General features: G+C 40.6%; 1 protein-coding gene and 2 non-coding genes across 16 annotated transcripts; all 3 read left to right on the top strand.

Moving 5' to 3' along the window:
• Positions 1-1,015: 1,015 nt before the first annotated feature.
• On the top strand, positions 1,016-19,719 carry nfyc (nuclear transcription factor Y, gamma). 14 transcript variants are annotated; one of them, XM_011481226.4, is made up of 11 exons: positions 1,016-1,153; positions 9,541-9,647; positions 9,770-9,838; positions 10,446-10,559; positions 12,386-12,481; positions 13,322-13,498; positions 17,148-17,216; positions 17,664-17,822; positions 18,101-18,205; positions 18,283-18,342; positions 18,582-19,719. In XM_011481226.4, exons 2-11 carry the CDS (start codon positions 9,549-9,551, stop codon positions 18,699-18,701), a joined length of 1,068 nt encoding a protein of 355 aa, XP_011479528.1. In that variant the 5' UTR covers positions 1,016-1,153; positions 9,541-9,548; the 3' UTR covers positions 18,702-19,719. The 14 variants fall into 14 exon arrangements, with proteins under 14 accessions (XP_011479528.1, XP_011479524.1, XP_011479531.1 ...); XM_011481222.4 differs by having other exon boundaries at positions 9,767-9,838; XM_078954615.1 differs by lacking the exon at positions 1,016-1,153 and adding an exon at positions 1,339-1,539.
• On the top strand, positions 12,572-12,677 carry mir30e (microRNA mir-30e). Its single transcript, NR_107143.1, has one exon. It is a non-coding gene; the product is annotated as a microRNA mir-30e (primary transcript).
• On the top strand, positions 12,745-12,854 carry mir30c (microRNA mir-30c). Its single transcript, NR_107144.1, has one exon. It is a non-coding gene; the product is annotated as a microRNA mir-30c (primary transcript).
• Positions 19,720-22,187: the final 2,468 nt, after the last annotated feature.

Here is a 22,187-nt window from a genome sequence, read left to right as displayed (position 1 = left end):
CTGCAAAAGTACTTTCAGATAATAGCTCAGAATTATCCGTTTTATGTTTTGTTGATTAAAAAGAAAAGAAAAACGAGGAAAAATACTAAATTTATGCATAGAAAACTAGTTGGACAGCAAGAGAAAAAAGTCAAAGTTTTGTAAAATTAGCATGACATTGAGCAATCATAAATTTAATGATGCAGTGTATTTGAGCAGTTAAATCAGAAAATGCAAATCATTGAAAAATTATAAAAAGATTCACCATCAAAAAGAAAAGTATTTTTCAAATTCATAAAGTGAAGAGTAAAACTTAATTTAATTTTGCCATTTATGCATTCTTAAATATAAAAGCTTCCTACTGTTGTACTGAAAACACATGTCATCAAAAGTATCCAGATGAAATTAAATGTGTGATAAAAATCGTGCTTGTAAAAAAACAGTACAAGTAAGTCTAGATACCCACAGACACATTTAAATGAAAACATTTGCATCCATGTAATCACATCTGTTTCTAATATGCATGCAGTATAGAAATATGAATTTATTACTCATCTGCATGATAGTTGTATATCTTTATAAAAGTTTTTGCTTGGTTGGTTTGGTTATAAATGTATTCTGTTCCACACTGGCTCCTCAACTGGAAATAAACTTCTTTGTTTGTGGACATTTTTAAATATTTATATACTTTCCCTTGTTAAGATTACACAAAAACTATGATAAACACTAAAAAAATATAGTTTCATCTATTTAAATACATTGAATTAAAATAATTTAATTGTTGACTTTATAAAATATTAGATTATTTATAAACCTAATTAAAAAAAACTATGTCTTATTAACGTTATTTTTCTTTGGTCAGCAATAAAATTACATAATTTGTAGCTTATCACATTAGTGTTACCATATGTTCAAAAAGACATAGTTTCATATTTTTAAGATTGACATTTTTTCCTGCATTTCCTGTTTGATTTGCATAATTTATTTGGCATTTATAGTTTTTTTTTGCATTTTATAGTATCAGGATGATGCCGTCGTGACCTATACGTCATCGCGTTCGTACGTTCATCCCTTTCCGGTATGAGGTAGCAGCCATCTTGTTTCCCTTTGCAAGCTAAATAAAATAAATAATACGCCGCACTGGACTTCACCGCGAAGCCGCAAAAGAGCATAAGTAAGAAATTAAATTTCATTGATGTGTTTGCCGTGTACACTCGTGATAGGTCGAAATTGCGGCAATTAATTGGCCTTTTTTCCATTTGCTGTTCTTGACCAATAGACGATTGTTTTGGGTGATGAACACAGGCGCCATTTCCCTCCCCGCTCTCTGAGGCGCTTATTGGTGGCCCGCTGAAAGTATCATCGGCGGTTGGGAAACCACTGCTTTGTGTCCGCCATTTTGGTTCTCATTACCATTCGTTTTGTTGAACACTGGCTATTCCTATCAGACCCCGAATGGCGTCAGTTTCAGAACGAGCTTAGCCTTACAAACCTTGATTGGTGGAATCTAGTCCGAGGTTTGATTGGTCTGAAGGACAGACCCAAACGTTGTCTTTATTGGTTAGTCCGTTTCTTCCAAGATTTGCAAACTTTCACATGATGACAGAACTAGTTTGCGATTTAGTAATTAATATTACGACGAACTGCACGCACATTTGTAAGACTAGCCGTCTACAAGGTGCTAACACTAACTTCACTATCGGTACCGAGAAGGCACGGATGACCATTCTAAAGTTCACCATCGGCGCTTTGTTTGCCCTCTTTCCCCGTTAACTGTTTTGGCAGCCGAGATGTTTAAGCTAACACTACATCACATTTAATATTTCCAATATTTTAGCGGCCGTGGTTTAAATTTATTGCAGCGTTGTTGGGACTAAAACCTAGCGTTGTCTCCCGCCTATTTAATTTGCTTTGAGGTACAATTTCCATGAAGTTACCATCGTTTCAAAGGATAACAGGAATCTTATGAGAATATTATGTCTGAAATTCTAAGCTAACATATCTGACACTCGCTGGGTGGGTAAAATTGTGAAATTGCACTTCTAAAATGTTTGCAGGAATGCTAAAAAAATATGTCAGAGGCACAATTTATCTAAAATAAATAAAAAACTTTTTGAAATACTATAATAACTTTTTGCTAGGTGCAGCGGTGCTGCATTTTACGTAATAAATACCCACTTTGATCTAAATTATTTGAGGCTTTTTGATGTTTTGTTATCAGCGTAAATACAAATAAAAAACGGTCTTTCCTGTAGTTTAAGCTAACTTTACCAGTTGAGTCCAGGTTGTTATGTATTTGCATGTTTGTGGCTGAATGGCTAACCGCGAGGGTTTCTGTGTTTATCAAACTCACCGTCTGTTTTGGTGTATGCTTATCTCGAAAAAGCATCAACGAAAGCAAAAATGTTTCTGGTATGGCTGCAGAGGTCATGGGAAGGTTTAATGTGTTCTGTGACCTTGGCATATGTCATGACTTTTTTTTTTTTTTTGGTTCATCTACATAGAAGAAACTTGCTAATACATTTGATATCTATTGTTTTTTTAATTGGTTTTTTTTACATCTCGACTCCATGTTTAACTGGCTGCTGGAAGTACCTTTCCCTGTCTTCATGCTCCATGTGAAACTACAAAAAGGAACATTTAGCTCTGTTTCTTTTGAGTCTGTCATGTTCCCTCTTCCTCCCTTCATTTATTTCACCCCTCCTATTCTGAAACAATTCTCCTCTCTGTCCTTCTCCATCCTTCCAGTTCCCCTCCCCCTCAGGTTTTCATTGATGGTGCAGGTTTGCTTTCTATTCTGTTCTTCAAAACCTTAAGTTGCAGCAAAGTACAGCATTAGCCTTGTACTTTTGTACTTTTCTAGAGTTTATTTTCTGTTTTACATAGAGTTCATGAACACGTTTCTAGTACTAGGAAACCTAGTACCTAGCTAATATGGCATCAACTATCATGAGTTCTGCACATGAGCAGTGGAATCCTTCTTTGGTCTTTCAAAGTAAATGTTTTTGAGTCGAACGTGCGCACATTTAACCAGTGTGGAGCGCACAAGAAGGACATTGTCAGACATTGCTGGTGTGGTTTTGTGATGACGTATGAATTGTGGAAGTTGCTGTAAGCATAGTCTGAAGGGTCAAGACAACAATGTGTGTGTTTGTTAGCTCTCACTCGTAATCTTCGTCGTGTTTAACCACAAATAGAGGAATGCCACCATCTTCCACAGCTGCTCTCTCATCAGCTGATACATTTTTATTGATAAAATAATTCCGTTATTTTTCGTCCAGTTTTTACTTTTCAAACTTTGGGCTTTTAGGCTCTGTCAAGTTATTTATTTATTTTTAAATATTCCTTAATTTCAGCTTTTAAATGTATGTCCACGCAGAATATCAAAATATTTTTGCCGAACAGTGTTGTGAATTTTCTTAATACTTGCAGGTAAACCAGCAACAATAATAACAATAAGCAAATAAGAATAAATAAGGAGGCAAGGACAAAATGTGCATTAGTGTGGTTGTGCGTGTGAGCCTGAGTACACACATGAGACAAGGAGGCTGACTAGTATGCTTTTGTACTTTAAATCATGTGGATGCAACATGCGGCATTGATTCTGGCACTTCTCTCTCTCAGCCAGTGAGGTGTAGCCTGGCCGCCTGCATCACTCCGCAGCCAGCCTGTAGCAGCGGCTCGAAGGCGGAGCGTAGGGAGACATTTAGTTTGACATTGTAAATAAGCAGAGAGCAGTTGTCAGAGAGCAGCCCGTGGATTCTTTCCCATATGACCAGCGGGAGAAGAGGTAGACGCCGCTTGAGAACAAACCATGAAGAGGCAAGCCTTCACTAGCTCTTCCTCACACACTCCCTGAGGAGCTTTTTACAACTCCCCCCCCCCCTGTCTTTTCGTATCTACTTTCTCTTCCTCCTTTCTTTTCACTGACCCCTATCCTGCAGCTCAAGGTAACTTAGAACAGGAAGTTAGCTGTCTGTACTAGGGGGTTGGGCTAAAGAAAGAGGAATGGGAGGGGAGGAGTCACAGCTGATTGGTGTGTGAAGTATTCAATGGGAAAAGAGGAGCCCGTCCTGGCATTGGTTTTGTGTGTCGGCGGAGGTGGGATTTGGGCGTAAGGAGGGGTTTGAGTATCATGTAGCATGCTAGATTGATTACGCTTGAATGTTAAAGGGGAAGGAGGCTAGAGATTTTTTTTTGTCTGTGAGTCGGGAGTGCCGCTGTAATGTTAATCTGCTGGGATTTTCTTCTTTTTTTGCCCCTTATCACCCTCTTTTCTGCACCTGACAAGGGTCTTTCAAAGACAAACTTATGGGACAGTGGCCAAGGAGAGTGGAGGAAATCTCCGAGAATAACTAATACAAAAGAAAGACACATGTTCAGCAAGTTGAGAAGTGGAAGACGTGTCCAGGAGGACGTTGAGGGGACTGTTTGAAGGAGACTGAGCAATGTGTAAAATGAGATTGGAAGAAAGGGGGAGGGGTAGAGGCGTCAATGGTTTTAACTGTGTCCAAGATTATAGGTTTTTTTTTTTTAAAGGGACGTCCAGTGGAGCCTTTTGTGTGTTGATATGATCTGCAGGAAGTGAAGGAGCATGAGAGAGTTGTTCTGTCAACCTCTGCGCTTGCTGCTGCTCTCAAGGAGATTTGAGCAGGGCTATCTGTTTCCATCTATTCTGCTGTGCTCCCAACAGGGCAGATCATTCACCATGAAGGACACGGCGGTAAGTGACGACTCTAGGAACATCTGTCAAGCAAAAGTTTCAGAAAGAGTTTCAGAAAGAATCTGTTTATCTCTCTTTTCATTTCTGGATGGCTTTCCATCACTCTGTGTAGCAGAGAGACAGTCTGTCCTTGGAGTTGTGTGCATCTTTCTTCCATGTCCTTGAACTGTCACTTCACTGCAGCATTGATGCTTTTTATCTTAAACCATCTGTAACTGTTATTGAGTACCTATTTAGGTGTTTTTCTCTTTTGAGGTCAAATTAATCACATAAGGTCAAGCCTTTCTATCTTTACATTTCTTGCTTTGACTTTAAACTACCATGAATTTTCAGTTTATACCCTTATTTTGATTACTTTTTAAATGTTTTTTCCCCCATTCTGGACAGATGAGTGTTATAGGATCACTTTTAAAGCTTAAATGTTGTATATAAAGAGCTGTGCAGATAGCTCTCAGTGTTGTCACATTGTTGGTGTCAGGGGTCCCCAGGGGTGGAGGTGCAGCTGGTTGCAGTGACCTCGGGACCCCCTACAGCCCCTCCTCCCTGACAGCGCTAGACGCCCAGATGGGACAGACTGTCAGCCTGTCAGCTTCAGGGGCAGCGGAGGCTAATAGTTTGATCTGATCTCTTCTGATGGAGTCTTCGGAGGATGCCTCTTTTTCATAGCGACTTCGCTGTCTCTCCTGCTGCCTACAGTGAAACTTTCTGTTGGTGCCTTTTGATAAAATGGAGCACCGTCGGGGAAAGAGGAAAAATAGAGATTGAGAGAGGGAGACTAAAAATAACTCTTAAGTTGAAGCTCTTACTGCCAAATCCCAGGGTTGGCTGCTGTCTGCATGAGATTTGAATATCATTTGTGGCCTAAGCTGAACTATAGATACACGAGGGGAAAAACAAATTGAGGAAACAAGTCACCCAATCAGCTTTCGTTAAGGTGACCAAAATGGCTGTGTGCGTCCTTGGCCTTTCTGTATTTCTCACGTGTGTACACTTCTGCCTGGAGGCTGGCAGGTGGAGTCTCCTTGTAGTATGCAGGTACCTTTTAGGCCTGCCTACTTTAACGCCAGTAACTGGGCTTTACGTTGGATGAAGGTCACAGGAATGTGAGAATGTCTCCAGCAGGATCTCCGTCAGCAAAGAAATGTTGATGAGTGGAGGAGAAATCCACAGAAGAATGCTGAATGCAGTTAATATGTACACTGTGCAATGTTTTGAGTTTTATATGTTCAAACCTTCTTGGAAAGCGGGAGTCCTAAACCGTTAGGGTCACTTAAGTGGCGCAGTGAAAGTTGAAAAACCTGTCCATTTCTGCCCCCCCCCCCCCCCCCCTCTCTCCGTCTCTTTCATCTCTTTCTCACCCTCCTCCCTCGCTGGTCTCTTTTCCCCTCTGTCAAATGACCTTGGGAGATCAGTGACTAGCACTTCCTGGAGTTTGCCTGAAGCAGAACCAAGGGCAAACTTAAACCGGGCCGTTTGGTCAGACAGTTTGGTACAGCCAGATCCAAAAGGATAATGTTGCACTGCAGCCCGCAGTGATCATTACTTTTGTTGAAGTGTCCTCCGCTCCTTTTTTTTTTTTTTTTTTTTTCAATTTACAAAAAACTTGCTCCAGTATTTGTCAAATTATTGCATGTATCAAAGTACCGGTAGTAGTTTATAATTTTAGACTGGGAACTTTTTTCCCCCCACTTTCTTTCTTTTTAGGAGTAAATCATTTACCCAGCATGCTGTATCCATGCCAGCTCGTCTTTATGTGGCATCTGTCAGTACTGTTATTTATGCATTTCGTTGTCAGATAGTTCCCTATTTGGGAACAAATGGACTTTAATGTTTGGCCATTTGTTCCCTCTAAGATATGGGGAGAATTAAGCACTTTTTTTTCGTTTTGGAAGCGTGACAGACAGCTTTCCTGTAGGACTGTGAGTTTTAAAAAGCTGTCCAATAGGAAATTTCAGACCTTTGGACACATTTACTTTACAATGCAGCGATTTCGAATGAAAGCTGTGTACAAATAAATGATTTGAATGTTAACCCATGGGGATATTGACTGATGGTTTTGATTCTGTCTGCTTGGTTCTTTTCACAAATTTAACAAACATAGAATAAAAACACAGTATGATAATGTTTTCAGTTTTAACAGTCTTTTTTTAAGGCTTTTATCCTTGAGATAAATGGTAACATAAATTTGCGTGACATCAGAGCAGCATTGCTGTTACCGGTCACTCAGTGCGACCTGCTAGAAACCAGGAAGGAGATGAGGATGAGGTGGAAAGATGTGGGACCAGGCCAGCGGAAGAACATTAATGCTGATCTAGCTGCTGCAAGCAGAGCGCCATTGACTTTCTCCAGGAGGTTGGGTGAGGGCAATCGGGTGAAAGTTAGTAGACAAAGGAAATGAGAAACGCTCAGGCACAGAGTAGGAACTAATGGAGAAGAGCGACTAAATGAGGAAGAGCTAGTTTAGCTGTGTGTTGCTAAAGTTGTCCAAATGCAAAGGTTTGCTTTAAAGACATCAAACGGAAGTTTGTAGGAAATTCAACCCTGTCAATTTTCTATCCCTGTGACCTGATGAAGGACAGCAGCACTGCAGCGACGAGGAACGATGCGCATCAATGTGGGTCCTAATATAGCATACAGTAGCAGTTTAGAACAATGTAGCACAGACAAGTTTGTCTGATTCATTGGACAGTACAAAGGCCTTAATCAAAAGGGCTCTCATAAATGGCATGTTCTCATTAAACTACATGTATGAGGTGTATTTATAAAGACTTTAAAGGAACAATAATATGGCAAGTTTGCTCACAAGCTTGGGTTTGGAAAAAACTTTCAAGATTGGACATCTGAAATCTACTTATGCTTATTCTTAATGAAGGTGAGGCTTCTTGATACCTGCTTTTTGCTGTTATTTGGCTTCTATGCTTTGAGAAAGCTCAAAACCTTTCAGTTGAGCGCGTTTGGTATATTAGACTTGCAGAACAAATTACATTTTACTGTGCAAGAAAACAGGCTCCTACACAAACTTTTCACCAATGCTACGCACATATGGTAATGTCACTATGCTGCTGTACTGTAGGTTGAAGGTGGTAGCAAGCTGAATAAGCATGTTGGCTCCTGGCCCCCCTTCTTTTCTCATGTTTTTTTTCCTTCTTTCTCACGCTGCAGCTTGTCTTGTCACCCCTTCATCTCCTTTCCCTTCTTGCAACCACCTTCGCCATGTCACTGTGGTTAGTGCATGGCAGAGTGTTTATATCAAAGGTCACAGGGTTAGAGAGCGGGGGAGACTTTTGTGGTTGACAGTCATTCTACAACTTCTGTAACAAAACACTGTTCTAGAATGCAATCTGATGGTTGTTCACTTGCAGTTCTCATTAAAACACTTCTTAGCTGGAAGATCAAATGGCTTTTTTTGTTGGAACTCGTGGGCCATAAAGTAATTTCAAAAGAGAAGCTTCTTTGTTGCTAAGGAGAAGAAAAACTCAAGTTCCCATTAGTCCCTCCTGTTTTGAGGAATGCTGGGATTGTTTTGGGGTCTACTGGTCTTCAATCAACCTTGAAATGCAACTGAGTGCTGGACGGTTGGACGTGGAAGTCAGAGACTGTCAAGGTCAATCATTTGCCTGGCAACGCAATGGCTACATGCAGCCTGATTGATTGATTCAAAAACTCTCCTCTCACACGCCATTCTCTCTTATTGATTTAGGCTTTATCTGTCCAAAACTAAATGACAGTGCAGGACGCTGCCATGCTGCTTCTTTATTATTTAATAACTTCTAAAAGTGCCAGAGAAGCAATCTTTCCTGTCAAAAATCAGACAGGTGAAGTGTCTTAATTCTGAATAGATGATTTATTGGTGTGAAATATTTACCAATGGCTTCAGGGGCACGAAGAAAAGAGCTGATCCCGAGCTACAGTCCAAATGATCGCTCACAATGAAGCAGTGTATTGAGACGACACATCAGGTGGTTCAGAAATGAAATTATTCGGCCTTATTGGCCCAGAATGACAGAACAAAGATGAGCTAAAAGTGGAGGTTCTCCACTTCCTGGAACGCTTCCTCTATGTAGGGTCATGTCTCTGTTTTGGCCATTCCTTCTGCCATGTTTGACCCACTTAGCTGGCTTGTTCAGCAGTCTGTCTTTGGCACTGTCTCTGCTTTACCTCCCCCACTTAAAAGCAGTGGTTCTTAGTTTGAAGACTGAGTTAATGCTGAACTGGACAAAGCTCTAAACCTCCCCAAGTAAGGCACACAAATGAGTCTTGTTTCTCCTGATCAGTTTCACACGCTCATGTCTTGTTCAGTCCCATGTTTTTTTCCCCTTCATCCCTGATAGATGTTTTTACTTAACGTGTTCAGACAGGCAGGCAAATATTCCCTCACCAGATTCCTGGCATGCCATAGTAACCTGCTGGAGCCTTTTTTTTTAAATCCAAGGATCTTGTCACAAGCCGTTTTGAATTTATACACAGATGTTAATTACTTTATTTTTATTTTACAATTTTAGGTCTGGAATTTTAGATTCGTTTGATGTAAATGAAGGTTTTGGCGTGGATTTTGTTGTTTCATGTGCTGTCCTCTCGTCCGAGGTCATTAGCAGCCTTTAGTTGGACATGAAATGTTGTTTGTTGAGGGGCTGCCATTGAGTGCTGAAAATAAAAGATTCTTTTGTGATCAGGCAGATTGTGGCCATGGTTGAGTGGTGTCTTTGGCATGTAAACATCACGTAAGAAAACTAATAGAAACTCCCGGGTGTTCTTCAACTGCTGTGCATTGGCTGTGTTTGTTTTCCATTTTCAAATGACGCTTTTGCATTCATGTTTGTTTGTCTTTTTTATAACAGATTAAAAGATGTCTGCAGATGGGTTTGGGACGGGAGTCAGCGATGCTCAGCAAACCTTGCAGTCCTTCTGGCCACGTGTCATGGAGGAGATCAGGAACTTGACTTTGGTACATTACACTTACCGATGTGTACTTGATCAAAGCATAAACTACACAAATTCCCCACGCTTTCCCGTTTCTCAGACACAGTTAAATCTTTAATTGTTTGCAATATGCATTTTTTTCAGAAGGACTTTCGTGTGCAGGAGCTGCCTTTGGCTCGAATCAAGAAAATCATGAAGTTGGATGAAGACGTCAAGGTAGTGTTGCTATGAAAATATTGTCTCAGGTATTAAAGTCAGGAGTAAATACATTTTTATAATGAATTCCCAAATCTAAATTATTAAGTTGAATTTTTACATACTTTTATTAATTAGCAAATGTTTACGATATTCCCAAAAAAATCTGAAATTCATGTTACCATTTTCATGATCTCTTATAGTACAGCTTTTGTAGAAACGCCTGCAAGTTTAGTTTTTCTGAACTTGCTCATTGTGACATTAAACCCCTTTGTTTAATTATGTAGCACTCGGTAATGAGAGTTTGGCCTCCTGTTACTTTATTTGAGGAACGAGGACTGCTCAGTCATTAATAAGACTTTTTAGGATTGGCAAGCTTTGAATGTGTCGTGTCAAGAGTTGTATGCTATCCTCTTAGAGAGGCAGAAGCTTAAAGCAGTTAAGAGATCAAGAGATCACTAGCATAACTGAGGGAAAGATCCCTCTGTGAGCTGCAACAGCTGTGCTGCCTCCATGCTTGTAAAATGTTTGTTAAATGTGTTCTGGTCACGGTTCGCCCAGGCCAGGAATCGGTCAGAGCTAAAAGTTTGTGGGCTTGTTTGATCAGGTGTGACGCTCCTCTGTGCAGATGATCAGCGCCGAGGCTCCTGTACTGTTTGCCAAAGCTGCTCAGATCTTCATCACAGAGCTCACCCTCCGAGCGTGGATCCACACGGAGGACAACAAGAGGCGTACTCTACAGGTCAGTCACATGTTGGAGCTTCATCCACCCGTGTTGGTAAACAAATCCGTTTATTCTGAAGACATCGCAGCACAGATGAAGAAACCAGGGACTTCTTAAAGTTTGCTTCTCTTTTTCGATTAATCTTAGTTTATTGTTCAAACTCCAAAAATATTTGGCTTTCCATCTTCTTAATTACATCACACCTATAACCCCTTAATCCCCGTCTGTCAGTTGAGGTTTTTCTTCTTTAAAAGCAAAGCTACGCAGGCAGTAGCCCTCATGTCACAAATGGATTTGCTTGCAAATTGTAAGCCAAGTTTGACTGTCCCGACGTGGTCATAGTTCCAAGAAAAAGGAAGGCAGGAGATTGCAGCTACTGATGACAACAGTTGGGTAAAAATTAGTAGGTCTCACCTGTAGAAGAACACGAAAGCTCCTAAATCCACTTGATCCATCCAACATTCCTGTGTAAGATTAGCAGTTCATGGATGCTAGCCTGTGAGGCTCGAAAAAAAGATGAGTTAATCCCAGTTGGTTATCATCAAAGTACCTTCAGCTCTGGGCTCACTGTCACTGATGAAACTTTGATAAGTAGTTACTTGCATTTCACAAAAAAGTTGACGCATCAACTCATGCAACAACTCAGCCTCTAAAAGATGGTTTTTCTTTTGTCCAAACGGTGAAATGGTTGTCCTTGATTTACGCAAGAAACATACAGTCCTGTTGTAAAGAAGCCACGCCAATTGGGTCAACATAGCAACGCTCATCAATAGAGCAAGTGTAGATGTGACCTGATGTTACCAGATATTAATCAAGCTTCTATAAATAGCCTGTAGTACATGGAAGGCCACAATGTGGGGGTTGGAAGGGGGTCCTGACAGCCAATATCCTGTGGAAAATTCCATGCAGACAGAACACAGCTAAAGATATAGGATGAGTGAGAACTGAACCTCCTCAAGATAGTGAGGGAAAGCCAATTTACATATCTCTGATGCAGATTTCCTTTTTTAATGTTATTTCTTTTATTTTTTTTGTATTAGAAATTTGCTTATTTTCCATAGAAGTTATAAAGACGGAGAAAACAGGCAGTTAAATATATATATATATATATGTATATATACACACACGCACAATATTTTCTCAGTTAAATATATTATTAATTAACTTGCTTTAATCAGATCTTGATTGGTTACTATAGTTTATTATATAAATAGCAGTTTGTTTAAAGACCCACTCCAAGGAAAATCGTGTTTTGGATGTTTTTTTTAACATAAACTCTCCCTGCTCTGCTCCATTCCTATGCATCCACTTGCAGACAAATAGACACATGAATGTATTCATTATTCTCATCTGAGCTGGCATCCGTCTCAAAACTGAATGGATGGAGCGTTCAAATGTTGCTCGCTAGTTTGTTGAACTGCTAATGTTAGCTTGGGGTTGTGAGGGAATGTAAGCTAGTGGGAGAGCTTATAGACAAATGGATGATGGGATATTAGCCGAGTTCTGGGTGGGACTGTTACTTCCGCACCAGCAGAACCACCCACACCTCAGAGGTGAATTTCTAATGAGTAACTGCTGCTCTGAAACTATGTTCTAGAAAACGACAGTTTTTTTTATCTTGCCTAAAAACGGCATAATAATAGTTAAAAAAACCCACTGGAAATGCTTTTACAAAAGAACAAAAGATAATCAGAGTGGGACTTGGAACAAAAATTGAAATAGTTGATAGTTATTTTATTTTGAAGACAATCAGATGTTGTATTTACTTCTGTATGTCTATTAACATCAGATCTTAAGGTGGCAGCTGAATGTTTTTATTTATATTTTTTTATATCCTTTTACAGAGGAACGATATTGCCATGGCAATAACAAAGTTCGACCAGTTTGATTTCCTGATTGACATTGTGCCCCGGGACGACCTAAAACCCCCCAAACGACAGGTAACAGTCTCAGTAAAGCTCTTATTTTGGAGGTGATCTGAAAACATATGAAAACGTTGGCAATGTCGAGATGCTGTAAACATCCTTGACTGGAAGCTGGGATTTTGTCAGTGTGGGCTTTCAGTCGGATGTTTGCATCATCTTATTGCCACAAACCACCAACAGAAACCCTATTGCCAACATGCATTGATATTTGCTGTCAAAATGAAGTTTCTCACCAGTACATTGACGCAACCAATGGAAAACACAGCATGTTGGCTTTGACCACTCTCTGAATCTAATGGAAATGTAAATTTGTTGTCTTGTAGACTGTCTCCAGGCATGTAAACATCCTACACTCTCAGCTGTGTTGTCATGGAGCTGGGAGAGGGGTGTTTACGCTTCTGGGGATGGAGAAACTTCTTTAAGAGAAAGTCCTGCTCAATGTGAAACGGAAGCATAAAGGCGGGATGACTACCTGCAAGAGACAAGTGGAGAAATGAAGTGCTGATTGAGAGTAAACTCAAAATACAGGAAGTAAGATGTCTAACAGGAGTTTTGTTAAAAACATTATTGAGTTCATTATAAAACTACTTTAAAATCATCTAAAATTATTATGGCTGTCTTTTATAGTTGGAATAATTTCTGTAAAGACAGACATCTCTTCAGATCTGCAGAGTTTATGGGCCAGTTTGATTCTTCAGCTGGTTCTGACATCGGGATTACGTTACTCCACCCCAGACGGAGGCCATCAGTTATTTATCAGAGCAGCTCTGCTCTACCATTACACCTGCAAAAATAATTCATGGAGATGTATGAAGTGATAGGCTTCCAACATGTGTGTTTGTGTGACACCGTCAGGAGGAGATGCGTCAGTCCGTAGCCCCCGCAGAGCCGGTGCAGTACTACTTCACTTTGGCCCAACAGCCTGGGACCGTGCAGGTTCAAGGCGCACAGCAGGGCCAGCAGCCCGGTGCACAGACGCCCACCACCATCCAGCCCGGACAGATCATCATCACACAGCCGCAGCAGGGACAGGTACTTTGGAACTCCTGCAAAGAGGGGCGAGAACATGCCCCCTCATGTGAGCAAGAAAAACCATAACGGAATAAGAACATTTTAGGCACAGAATGAGACGTCTGTGTGAAATAATCAGTTTTGAATGGATGTTCAGGAATGGAACGCTCCCCAAATGGTAAAGTCCAAAACAAGCTACAAGCTGGATTGTTTACAGCCTCGTTCTGTTTGATTTTTTTTTTTTAAAACAGTTAGTTTTTTATTTTTTAAATCCAGCTGTTTACTAAAACCTTAAGCTATTTAAAACTGCTTTCAAAGTTTAATTTGGTTGGATATTTCCTTCACTTTGGTGATCCTTAGTGCACAGAAAAGGGAAAATCTTATGCCCAAAAGAAGTGATTCTAGCAGGTTGTTAAATTTTTAGCAACACAAAAACAGCCTAAAACACACAAAAACTGGGATTATTTGTTACAAGAGCTCTACGGCTTTTACGAAACCCCAAACAAACGCACTTCTGCACTCACTCTTGGGAACTTTTTTCCATCTCAGTGACAGAGTTATCAATTTCCCAGATGATAATGAGGATTCGTTTTCACGAGCAGCTTCCAATTGTTTGTCCTTGCAATTCTTCATTTTCCTGCTTCAGATGCTGTCTGTGTAGCTGCCCGTGCTGCTTCATGCTGCTTCAGCAGGCTGCCTTTAGCTGAGCTGTCATACTCGCTTAGACCTGGTGTGATTCCCTGTCCTGCAAGCGCTGCTGCAGTCCCCCTCCCATATCACGCCATGACACTTGTCCTATGGATGTTGTGACGTTCACGGTCAACACAAAACTTTAGGGAAAGCAAAAGTTGAAATTACCCACAACTGTCTAATTTAACATAGATTTATAAAGTTTGCTATAGTAAAACAGAAAACTTTAAAATAACTGAATGCTGAAATGATTACGAATTTGAATTGTTGCCAACACAAATGTGTAATATTTAGCCTTGTGGGAACAATGTCATTGACATGATGCATTCCTAGAATACTGGTAGTTAAATCCCTTTTAATACCTTAGAGTCTCACTCCGATCCTCTTTTGATCTTTTGTAAAAATGTTCCCAGTGGTCTTTTAAATATGATTAGGCTGTTTTTAGCCAAAATTTAAAAACTTGTGTAGTTTCATCAGAAATTGATTGATTGATTTTATTTCAAGCATTGTAGTCAAAGCAATAAAGAATTTATACAATTATGAAACGCAAAGATAGAAAAAAAATAGACACTTAAATCACATTTGCTTAATTAAATATAGTGATCATTAACTAAAGACACGCTGATCTTGGTTTATGGCTCAAAAAGGAGTGGGAAGAGGTGAGGTTATATGATCCCACCCCTACTGAGTTTATTCATTTTATAGTTTTATATCGTTTTGTGATCCGGTTTTGAACTTTTCAAGTTACAAAATCAAGTGCCTAGTAATGATTGATTATCTTTAGAAAACATTCATTCATGATTTCAGTAAACAGTAACGGTAACCGTTATGTAATAATCATTAGCCGCGGTTACATGGGCAGAATATCTTGATCGGATCAATGGTCGGGTTAAAAATCACCCGTGCACATGGGCACAGAAAACCTTTTTCCGATTAGAAGAAACGTCCCCATGGCTCACACTTTCGGTCGGAATGAATCATTTGGGCATGTGCAGTAGTGTAAAATCACCCGTATGAGGACATAGGTCCCGTTGTAAACAAACCGCTGCCACAGACAGACGGCATGTGCAGCAGCTCGTAATACGAGACGATCTTCCAAACGTGCTTTTATTAATGTTATGAATGTTATGAAGCGCCTGTTCGCTCATCGTTATATTTAATCCGTGTGGTCAGTGCTTTTTTTGTGGAAGAATTAAGCTGGAAGAAGGCCTAGGACAGGCTAACACGGGCTAAGATCATTAGCCTTGATGGACACAAAATCCAGGACCGTGCGAGAAACGCAGCAATCTGCATCTTGGCTGCACGTAAATGTCTGGGAATAACATCAGCCTTTATGTTGTCGGGACACAACTGGAAACACAAATCCACATGATTGTTGAAAGGACTGAGCGACATTTATTTCTGCTCTGAAAAGTTTTGTCAGTGTCCTGCAGCCGCTAACCCAGAGCGGCGGGACGGCTCGCAGTCTGAATTCTCCCACACATAACAAAACTACAAAATGCACACGTAACAAAGCATCCTCCCCCCCTCGGACACAAAATTATTACTCAGGCTCCTCTGTTCACTCGGGTGCCAGTGGACCGAGTGAGCGTCGGGGGGCACGAAGCGCTTCTGCCCCGCATCTCCCTCGTGAGGGGTGAAAGAGAGGGGAGAGCCAGCGGGGCGAGAGCGGAGCGGCGCTTTTCACGGGGTGTCCGCATAGCAGCTGGTCGGTCCCGTATGCGCTCCAAAGCTTTCTCTCAGCGAAACACCGTCTATGCGTGACGTAAACCAGAGCAGTAGTGACACACGATCGGAATGAACCGTTTACATGCTCCACGATCGGATAAACGATCGGTATAACCCGACTATCTCGATCGGAAAGAAATTCTGATCCGAACGAGTCTGATCGAGGCAGAGTATTCCGAACGGCGCGTTTACATGACGCATTTTCTTTCCGATCAGGCGTTCATTCCGATTACTTTTGCCCATGTAAACGCGGCTATTGATTATTTTTAGAACACATTATCACATTAAATCAGTAGTTATTGATACACATTGCAGATACAAAAAAAGAAAATCAACAGCTTATTGATTATTAAAACATTTCAGTAGTTCAAATTTACACATTTAGATTTATTCAAACACCGGTTGATCCGTTACTCCACTTATCTTCACATCGTGAAATCAGATTCGTTATACATTTTCTTGAATATTTGGATATCTGAACATTATTAAAGAAATCACCTCTAAGTTGTGAGTGGGACAGTTTGTGCGGGGTAAGCCTGCCCTCACTTCCTGTATTTATCTGTTTACCCTCTACTGCTAGCTTACAGCCCCTAACAACCCCAGCCTAACATTACCGGTGCAACAAAAATGCTGAGCAATATTTATCCAGCCGTACAGTTTAGATCCAGATTCCAGCTCAGACGAACAATTTGAATAAAAAAATATCCAGAAGTCCAATTTTGATTTTCTTTTCTTTATACATCATCAGAAAAATGCCACAAAAACGTGTTAATGCAGCAAAACATGTATTTCCATCGGAGTCTGAGGCTTTTAATAGCTTATAATTCAGGCCCGTTTGCACAAACCTCCTGTTTCCTGCAGGTTTCTGAGAGAAAAATACTGTTAAATCCAATTAAACTCAAGTTTTTGTAATAATTAGTAAATCATTATTTAATATCAGTAATAAATTCAAAACTCCTACCATATATTTTTATATAAACATTTTCACCTAAAATATTTTTTTCTGGATTGCAATAATTCTTGTTTTTTATCTCATTCCCACAATTAGTTTCAAACCTGTGCTTTTATTTTCTCAGCTGCTTGGTGTCTGTCGCGAGCTGAAGTGCATCTCTGCTTTAATTCTTTGCCTTCCTCTTATTTTTTCTTCGAACACACACATGCGGAGCTGGTGCTTTACATTTTGTGTGGGTTTGTTGCAGCCGCTGCTTTCTCACTGCGTGTCTTTGTCTCATCCTGTTCTGTCGGCCGTCAGATGTTGCAGGGTGCCACCATGCAGCAGTTACAGCAGGTGCAGGTTCAATCACAAGGCACCCCCATCACGGTAAAAGCACATCCTTCTGCATTCACTGTAGTAGAGGCCAGCCGTTCGATTCTGCTGCCGCACCAAAACACACCCTACTTAACAAACTAGAGATTCAGGGAAAATATCTTTTATTATAGTTTTTATATAAATCATTTTGAGTGGAAGACAGCCCAATTAACTGAAGTTTATTTTGAAATCTAAATTGTTTTCAGAAATGAAATGATGCATGTTGGCTTTTGCCCATTTCATGTCAGGCAGCAGCTGAGCAGACTCTGACCTGCTCAGGTGACAGAGGTCTGCAGGTGTGACTTGATATCCGCTGACCATTCCTGGAAGCAAAAGGGGCTTCAAACCTGTCTGAAAAATGTCTCAACAGGATCATTGAATGCTGGCTTACAGTTGTGCATCAGGCGCTAAAGAATGTTAGTTTTCCCTGGAATAAAGTCTGTTTTCTTTCTTCTCCAGAGCGCACCAGTCGCCATGCAGGTGGGTGAGGGCCAGCAGGTGCAGATCGTCCAGGCTGCTGCGGCTCAGGGTCAAACCCAGTCTGCCCAGGCTCAAGGCCAGACCATGCAGGTCATGCAGCAGATCATCACCAACACGGGGGAGATTCAGCAGATCCCGGTACGGGCCGTTGTTAAGAAGACTGGGCAGATGGAGAACGATTAGGACGTTTGGGTTGAAGAAGAAGCAAAGAATGAGGGGGAGAAGGGAATAGAAAATAACGTCACCAGTTTTGTTGTTTTTTTGTTTTAATAAGCTAAAACTTTAATCATTAACAGTTTGGGAAAACTCCTGGGAAGGAGTGTTTTGTCCAGCATTGGAAAATGGCCGTGTCCTCTGTGAGGGAATGACCTTTGCTTCAGACTGAACTGTCTCCCCCATCTGTTCATCGCCTGCAGGTGCAACTAAATACAGGCCAGCTGCAATACATCCGTCTGGCCCAGCCTGTGTCTGGAGCGCAAGTGGTGCAGGGACAGATTCAGACTCTTGCAAACACCCAGCAGGTTAATACCACGACAAGCAAAACACCACCTGCACACAACTACTATAATCTATATAGAATACGTCTTTTGAATTTCAGATTACACAGACTGAGGTGCAGCAAGGACAGCAGCAGTTCAGCCAGTTTACTGATGGACAGGTAACAAAACAGCTTCACCTTTACTTTTCTTTCTTTCTTTCTTTCTTTTTAAAAAAAAATGTTTTGTAAAAACTAAAATCCAGATGATATTTGATCATCAAAAAGCACAAATGATTCAAATAAATGTCTCAAAAAGGGTGTTTAAACGTATAATTAAGGAACAACTTTAGTTTCCCCCCAAAATGCTGTAATTTCCCAGTCTGCACGACCTTCAGCGTGTCCTTCTCTCTGTTTCTCAGCAATTGTACCAGATCCAGCAAGTGACGATGCCAGCAGGACAGGAGCTGACTCAACCTATGTTTATTCAGTCCACCAGCCAGACAGCTGACGCGCAGGTCACGCAGGTCAGCACCGAGTAAACAAGATCCCACCTCTTCCTCACATCGACCACGTCCACACCAGCCCTTGTGAAGCCAGCGCTCGTCACCAAGAAGGGATGCTCTCGTGTGTGTGTGTGTGTGTTTTTAAAGACCTGCTAATTGCAATGAGAGGCCTGTAATTTTCTAAAAAAAAAAAAAAAAAAGCATAAAAAAAGTGTACACAGACTTCAAAAACCAAAGGGACCCTGTTTGACTCTTTCAAAATAAAGGTCTTATTACATCCATGCTTGAATATTGTACACTTTGGAACACTTTTGACACATCACATGAAGGAAGTACGCCTCAGAGTCCCAGACAGTCAGTTCATCCTTACAAAAATTACTGATTAGTGGAAACTACAGCTGCATTTCTGACCCTTTCCTTTGTGGGGTTAAACAGGGCAACTGTCTGTGTTTATTTTACCATCCTATTTATGAGATTGTTGCTTTTTTTCCCCTCTCGAACAAATTGTTCTTTTCTTTTTTCATCACGTAGTAAATGTTGAAATGAAGCCATACACCTTAGATATTTCTTTTTTGGAACTCCGTCTTAGAGATCTTGACAGGAGGTTAGAGGGTTTGATCATTTCATTTTGGTTCCTTTTTTCTTTTAAAGGGCTTCAAAGTGTGTCGGTAAAACTAGTGTGTGTTGGTGTGTGTATGTGTGTGCTTAAAGCACTTGCTCCTCCTGTTACACCTCCATCCTGACTGTCTCAATCAGGCTGTGGAGCAGAGAGCCTCCATTCTGTGTTTTTACACAGCTGTCTCAGTCTTAACTACAAATCCATTTCTTTAAGATGTAGAAAAATGTTTTCCTTTTTTACTGCCACCTTCTGGTCGAAAATGGTCCGATCATATTTTTATTTTTTTGACTGTGATGGTTATATATTTTTTTTTGCATGTAGCTGATATTGCCAGCTTGGCATGCAATAGAGTGGTACAATTTTGTTTTAATGTTTTCTTTTTGTAAAATGATTCTGTTTGTGAAATTAATTAAACCACAAAAATTGTTTAAAAAACTGTTTTCTGAATTTTTCCAGTCATATTTTTCTTCATCTTCCAACTTTTAAAATCTGTTTAGAAATGAATGTTTGTACTTTCTGAAAAAGACAGTGTGCCGGACTTGCTGTTTTGTCAAATGTCCAGAAGAGGGCAGCACTAGGCTATTGTAATTCTCAGTTGTGAAAGCATTTAAACAGTATTTCTACATCTGCAGCGGACAGACCTGCAGCTGTTTATTGGAAACATAATCCATCAAGGTTGCACCTACGTGAGCTCCTGCTAATCTCATTCTTTACAGCTTTCTGAGGATAGAAAAGCTTAACATGCCACCACGGGGAGGCGTTTTCAACAACGTCACAGGGCCTTTTTAAGATCTCTGCATTCCTTTTTAGACTTGGATTTTCCAGAGGAGAACCAGTTGTGGTCTGAGAATTGCATAGGCAAGAAAAAAGAAAAGAGTTTAATCCTAAAGTGGTTATTTAGGGTCCAAACTAGAAATCTTTTCATATAAAGCAACATTCTTGGACTGAGTGAAATATGTTGCCATTTGTTCTTGTTTGCGTTTGTGCAACAAATGGCACTAACCTTTTTCCAACACAAATTTGTTAACTAAGAGCATGTGAAGACCTCCAAATAACTAAAATGCTTCACTTCCTTCTTTTTGTCCTTGGCAGTTTCCATTCATGCACAGATTTTCCTTTAAAAAAATCAAAGCGTTTTGATGTAAATTCTGTGTTAATGATAGGAATTGTGTTTTTAACATGTTCTTGTGACATTGTTCTCATGATGGAGGACATATTGGAAGATAATGAATCTAAAAATTGCATTTCTGAGTATTTCTTATTTCAAATCATTGTAGGTGTGTCGTAAAAGCTACGACAAGCCACAGGATTCCTGCTCTGCTCCATTCTGATGCATCCACTTGCAGGCAGATTCAGGAACGTTTCCGTTTTCGTTGTCTGAACTGCAATCTGGGTCTAATGGATAGTTGCTCGCCATTTTTCTTGTACCGGTAATCTTAGGTCGGGGGTGTAAGATAGCGGGGGGAACATGTAAACGGATGGATGATGGGAAGAGGACCTTCCAGAATTAAGAGGTGAAATTTTTTTTAATGCAATACTGCAGCCCTGCAGAAACCATGTCTTTGAAAACGTCACAGTTTTTAAATTTTGGCTAAAGACAGCCTAATCCTATATAAAAGGACCACCAGGAACGCTTTTACAACAAATCAGAAGATGATCAGAGTGGGACTTTACCATGGCATCCTTGCAGTCGCCATCTTTCTGCAACTTCCTCAACCATAAACAGAATTCAATCCTTCATTTAAATCCTGAATAAACACAACCTGGAGTTTCTTTTCTCCTCCGTCTTCATCGCTGAACAAAAACCGCACTAATCAAAGGATTCAGCATTTTTGTGGATTTGAACTCAAGCGTGAAAAGGATTAAGTGGTGAGATTTTCCCCGTCCCCTCATTTGGGGGGATTAAGGCACTTTTGACCCAATGAACTAGAACTGACTGCCTCAACTCCGGTCAGGTTTAACAGCCTCATCAATAGCTGGTTAAACCAAGATGTCTGGTAATCCTGTAATAAGAGTCAACTTTCTACTTTGATGAGAGTCAAGTTTGATCCACAAGTTGCTTTGGATCACTATCAAACAGTCGTGCAATTTTATTTTTTCCAGGTCATGGCATTTCATTACGACGAAGGTGATTCTTCAAGACGTTTCCATGGAAACCAGCAGTAGCATTTAGGATATTTCTTGTTTATTTAAAACAATATTAATTTGCTTGTCTTACATCCTTAGAAGGATTTCAGTTGAACATTACTAGGAAACCAGACGTATTCAGACAGTTTGGACTTGTCCTGCAGCTCAGTCCAGGTTCCTGTTTTTGTAACTAAGATGAGGAAATGTCTGGACTGCAGTCTCTTTCACCTTTTTCTTTTTTTTCCTTGAAACCTTCAGTCCTGCAGAGGTGGGGCTTTGCAGGACCTCACAAAAGACCTTTTGACTGGTCCTGAATGGGCTGCTTACAGGAAGCCCGCGGGTCCTGGTTCTCAAACTGGCACACTTGTAAAAGTTACCAGATGGAAAAACTGCAAGCATCTATGGGATGGTGGTAGCGATGAGGGATCTTCTTGCTCTGTGTCGTCAACCGCGCATCTGCTGGCCCCCCATGACCCGCCTTGTGTTTTCCTTACTCCGCTGTGGGGACAGCAGAGATTAAATAAATAAAAACATGACTGCGGTTTGGGAAAATGATAAGTAAACGTCTGACGTACATAAAAAGGTGGTGGTGGTGCCAAACAAAGCACGTTTGCAGTCGACTGTGTGTAACGCACAATTGCTGATGAGAGTATTTTTAAGTTCCCATAGATTCCTGGAGTAAGCTGTCCACTCCGGAGGCTCAACGGGCCCAGCAGGGCGTAAATGAATGCTTGGGGTGTGGTGGCAAAAACACAGCACAGAGGAGGTGGTGTAAG

The sequence above is a fragment of the Oryzias latipes genome, chromosome 11 (assembly GCF_053564925.1).
Source record: "Oryzias latipes strain Hd-rR chromosome 11, Olatipes_Hd-rR_3.1".
In the NCBI taxonomy this organism is placed as follows: domain Eukaryota; kingdom Metazoa; phylum Chordata; class Actinopteri; order Beloniformes; family Adrianichthyidae; genus Oryzias; species Oryzias latipes.
Note: the sequence above shows the minus strand (reverse complement) of the source record. Positions and strands in the feature narration are given on the sequence as shown.

Excerpts from the sequence above, each read along its gene's own strand:
- nfyc (XM_011481222.4), top strand. The coding sequence starts at position 9,549 with ATGTCTGCAGATGGGTTTGGGACGGGAGTCAGCGATGCTCAGCAAACC. Across the intron at positions 17,217-17,663 it reads CACAAGGCACCCCCATCACG|AGCGCACCAGTCGCCATGCA; the intron begins GTAAAAGCACAT and ends TTTCTTCTCCAG. Across the intron at positions 18,343-18,581 it reads GCCAGTTTACTGATGGACAG|CAATTGTACCAGATCCAGCA; the intron begins GTAACAAAACAG and ends TCTGTTTCTCAG.